The 4,383-nt window shown below is 51.0% G+C and overlaps 1 protein-coding gene across 1 annotated transcript; it reads left to right on the top strand.

Annotated features, from left to right (window-relative positions):
- The first annotated feature begins 513 nt into the window (after positions 1-513).
- On the top strand, positions 514-3,604 carry LOC123081745 (formin-like protein 6). The gene is made up of 5 exons (XM_044504280.1): positions 514-586; positions 689-899; positions 1,005-1,410; positions 1,517-1,738; positions 1,833-3,604. The coding sequence occupies exons 1-5, from the start codon at positions 514-516 to the stop codon at positions 3,519-3,521; spliced, it is 2,601 nt and encodes an 866-aa protein (XP_044360215.1). The 3' UTR covers positions 3,522-3,604.
- The last annotated feature ends 779 nt before the right edge of the window (positions 3,605-4,383 follow it).

Genomic DNA, 4,383 nt, shown 5'->3' with positions numbered 1-4,383 from the left:
GAACTTCTTAAAAAATTGCGAACATTTTTTAGTAATTTGATTATTTTTACAATTTTTTGCATATTTTTAAAAATACGATTTTTTACATTTTTCTTATTAGAAAACATTGCGAATATTTATGTTTACCCATTTCAATTGAAAAAATGCGCACATTTGTTTGTTTTATTTTTAAAAATACATAGAATATACAAGAAGAAAAAACCGAAAAGCGAACCGGTAATAAAGAAAAAAACCAAATTACCCGCAAAAAAAAAGCCAACGGGAAAATCTTTTTGTTTTCAAAACTTGCGCTTCGTGAGCCGGCGGCCGGCCCCCAAGGTGAACGTCCAGGTCGTCTCCACGACCACTTCAGGTGATACGCGGAGCGGACGCAGCTCATGGAGAAGTTGTCGCCCCGCGCTCCAAGCATCCATCCCCGCACGTAGCTTTCCTTCCTCCCCCCTGCAGATCCATGTCAACCCATCCCTCCCGTCTCCCTCTTTCCCTCAGGTACATTCATTCAGGCATTCAGCCATGGCGCTGCTGCGGAAGCTCTTCGCCCGGAAGGCCATGGATGGACTGTCGCACGTCTCCGAGCGGGTCTTCGGTACGTACCATGCATCACAATGTGGCTTTTGTTTCTGAGACGAGACGAGAGATCACAACACGGCCGGCTGAACTAAAGCTGATCCGGAGTTCCTTTGGACAGTGTTCAACTCCTGCCTGTCGATCGGGGCCCTCGACGAGGGCGCGCACAGGGACTACCTGACCAGCACCATCATCCAGCTCAAGGCCGGCAACCCGCACGCCTCGCTCATGGTCGTCAACTTCACCGCGGCGCCGACCGGAGCCGACGCCGTGCACTCCCTCCTCGGGCACGGCGCCGCCGCCGTCGTCGCCGACTACCCGTCCAGGTACGGCGGCTGCCCGTCGCTCCCCCTCCCGAAGGTCCGCGCGTTCCTCGGCTCGTGCGTGGACTGGCTGGTCTCCGGCCACCAGCGCAACATCCTGCTCATGCACTGCGACGGCCACGGCGCGGCGTGGCCTGCCCTCGCGTTCGCCATGGCTAGCTTGCTGGTGTACATCGAGGAGGCCGCGCCGGAGCGGACGACGCTGGACGCGGTGTATGGGAGAGCGCCGGTGGAGCTGCTCAGCGCATGCTCGGCGCTCGACCCGCGGCCGTCTCATCTGAGGTATCTGCAGTATGTGGCGAGGCTCAGGGACAAGGGGGCCCTCATGGGCATGAGGCAGCAGCCCTTCGTCCTCGACTGCCTGATACTCAGAGCTGTCCCGGATTTCGACGGCCGCGGCGGATGCAGGCCGGTTGTTCGTGTCCACGGCGAGCCGCGTGAGCCATCGGCCGATGTTTCTTCGACCGAGGTTCTGTTTAGCACGCCAAGGATCAAGCAACAGTTCAAGAACTACAAGCAGGTGATGATGAATATTACCTTTCAGCTCTCAAATAATGGTCTCATGAATGATGACTTGGTGCTAATGACTAATTCTCTTCTACCTTGGATGTTTGTCTTAATTACAGGCAGAAAGCATGGTGATCAAGGCTGACATTGGATGCCAGATACAAGGCGATGTTGTCATCGAGTGCATCCATGTCGGTGATGAAGGCCACGAGGAGGTCATGTTCAGCGTCATGTTCAGCACTTGCTTTCTGCAGTCCAACATGACGGTTTTCACTCTGGAGGACATTGATCTGCCATGGAACTGCCACAAGGAGAAATTTCAAGAGGACTTCAAGATCGAGGTATACATTCTCTCCTCAAAGCAGTTACTTCCTTTAACTGATACAGTTTATAAGTGTTCGCGTAACGATGAAACATTGTGAATCCATGGAGCAGGTGTTCTTCTCAGAAGTGGAGCTATCGGACGCTGATGAAAGCGAGCTTTCCTCCATCGGGAACGCAGACGAGTTCTATGACTTTGACGAGATACTGATCGAGGATTCATATTTTGACCAAGATGATCGCGGATCGTACGGTGAAAGTTCGCGGCAAGATCACTATGAAGAGCCTAACACTAGCACAGAGCATAGTGAAACTCGATCATCAGATAGCGCAAGTAACAGTTCAGCAGAGAAAGGAGAGGACGGTGAAACCGGGTCGTCAGATAGCGCAAGTAACGGTTCAGATGACAAAGGAAACATTAGCACCGACGATGAGGCCGAGTTTATCCATGGAGATGGAGTTGATGTTACTGGAGAAACCAATGATCCTAGATTAGGGGAAACAGGTTATGCACTGGAAGCTGGAAGCATCAGTTCTATGGCGCCAATCGTTCCCACAACAAGACATACAAATGAAGAGATGGCAACAGATATCCAAGAAAACAGAAGTGATGAAGGACTAATACCAATGCAAGAAGATGGTCAGATGGTTACACCCCAGCCTATGCCGAAAACCAGGCAGAAACAAGCTGCCATAATCCCAGCGGTTCCCATCATCAGGAAGAAGATGAGGAGACCAGACACCGGAGCAGATGACAAGAAGCCTGCAACATCAAAGACGCTCGTTAGAGGGGGCTCGCAGAAGGGAGCACTTGTTGCAGCTCCTAGTTCTTCCAGTAACAGCACGTCTCAAGCAAGGACAAGCCCATCTCCTCAAAAACACCATGAGATTCCGAGCAGGCTCAAGCAAGGATCAGCAGCTCAGGTAGTAAGAATTTCTTCAAACCTTTCCAAAGAACATCTGAAGCACAGTTCGCAGCAACAAGCAAGAGGAGATCCGGCGGCTCGAAGGCACTCTGCGAGTGGCACTGCCGCGAGGCCAGAGGTGAAACAAATAGTTTTCACCCGGCAAGCATCTTCGTCTTTCGCACCAAGTCCTCTAGGCCGAGAGCGAAGCCAAGATAACGGCGAATGCAGCGGCAATCCCATGGAGGAAGCCAAGAAACTAGTCATCCATTCCTCTGAAAAAACGAGGAGTGGTAGAGCGCCAAAACAAGAATCACCGGTCGTGGAAACCCCTCCTCGTCGAACAAGCACTCTGAAGAAATCCATGTCCTCGCCGGCAATCTCGGCAACACCGGCCGTTTCTTCTTCCCCGGGAAAGATTAGGACAACGACTTCGCTCCCCGGGGTGAAGACATCTCGTCCTAGCTCAGGGTTGCACATAGCTTCTCCTTCTTCCTCGCCTCGAGGGCAAAAACACAGTGTCACGCCGCCTTCATCTCCGGGAGGATCGCCGCTCGCCGGTCTCAGATTCAGCAGAGCAGCGCCAGTTTCTCAGCCTGATATGCAGCAGGGCGCGTCAGCTCCGACCAGGTTGCCTCGCCGTGCATCATTCAGCGGGTTATCCCAATCTGTAGCGACCTCTAGAGCGGGCGATGTACACGCTGTATCGCCAAGAGCATCTAGAGTCATCCAGAACCATCGAGAAGGCGTGAAAGGCAGTGGCAGGAGTTCGTCCCCTTCATCACCGAGATTGACAACACAGCCATGGCCAAAGACCACAACAGTAATTTCCATGTCCAGCTCTAAAGACACAAGAAGTGGAACTGCACCGGCAAGGCCAACGAGATTAAGCTCCTAAGCTCTTCTCCGGAATGTATTTGTAATCTTATTGAATTCACGCTTTGGTAGAATGGAAATCAGTAGTCACAATACTATACTTCAGTCCCCTCACAAGAAAACGCCCACTTGTGGGCTTGCAGACCGTTGAATGTTGAGTTTGGAACAGCTTACTTCGCAGACTGATTACGAATTGGCTTGTTTGCTAGCAAGATACTCCCTCTGTCCTACTCCCTCCGTTCCAAATTACTCGTCGCAGAAATGGATGTATCTAGAACTAAAATGCATTTAGATACATCCATACCTGCAACAAGTAATTCGGAACGGAGGGAGTATAATATAAGAGCGTCTTTTGCACTAGTATATACGAAAAATGCAGCAGCGCCAGCCAGTCCTTGCAGCATTTTGCTTTCTTCCGACTTGCAACAGTGGCGGCCACCCTTCAGCGTCGCATGTCCTGGCTTGCAACAACGGTGACCTGCTCTTGCAGCAGCACTCAATCTGCTTAGCAAGAACAATAGCTGGCCCTTGCAGCATCACATACCCCAGCTTGCAGCAACAATTGGATTTTTCTTTTGAAAAGGAGGATAACCCCCGACCTCTGCGTAAGGACGATGCATGCAGCCATATATTATTAATAGAGCAAAACCCAGCAGCCGAACATCATCAACAAAAAAAAACGCGAAAAACAAACCCTGGGGCCATATACCTCGTGACAGTAACTCCCCCAGATAACCACTAACCCTATGATACAAGACACAACATTAACGAAAAATACACAACTCCTAGGCTACCCCTTCAAGAAGGAATCGCCGCACATGCGCCGATGATTGCGAGTCCACCACAAGGTTAAAATTCAGATTCTCATCCCCAAAGCACAGTTT

This window comes from Triticum aestivum, chromosome 4A (assembly GCF_018294505.1).
Source record: "Triticum aestivum cultivar Chinese Spring chromosome 4A, IWGSC CS RefSeq v2.1, whole genome shotgun sequence".
Lineage (NCBI taxonomy): Eukaryota > Viridiplantae > Streptophyta > Magnoliopsida > Poales > Poaceae > Triticum > Triticum aestivum.
This window is presented reverse-complemented; position numbering and strand designations above follow the sequence as displayed.

Bases quoted from the DNA above. Each gene is read 5' to 3' on its own strand.
- LOC123081745 (XM_044504280.1), top strand. From the start codon at position 514: ATGGCGCTGCTGCGGAAGCTCTTCGCCCGGAAGGCCATGGATGGACTG. The intron at 587-688 runs GTACGTACCATG...TCCTTTGGACAG, and splicing joins CGTCTCCGAGCGGGTCTTCG to TGTTCAACTCCTGCCTGTCG. The intron at 1,739-1,832 runs GTATACATTCTC...TCCATGGAGCAG, and splicing joins AAGAGGACTTCAAGATCGAG to GTGTTCTTCTCAGAAGTGGA.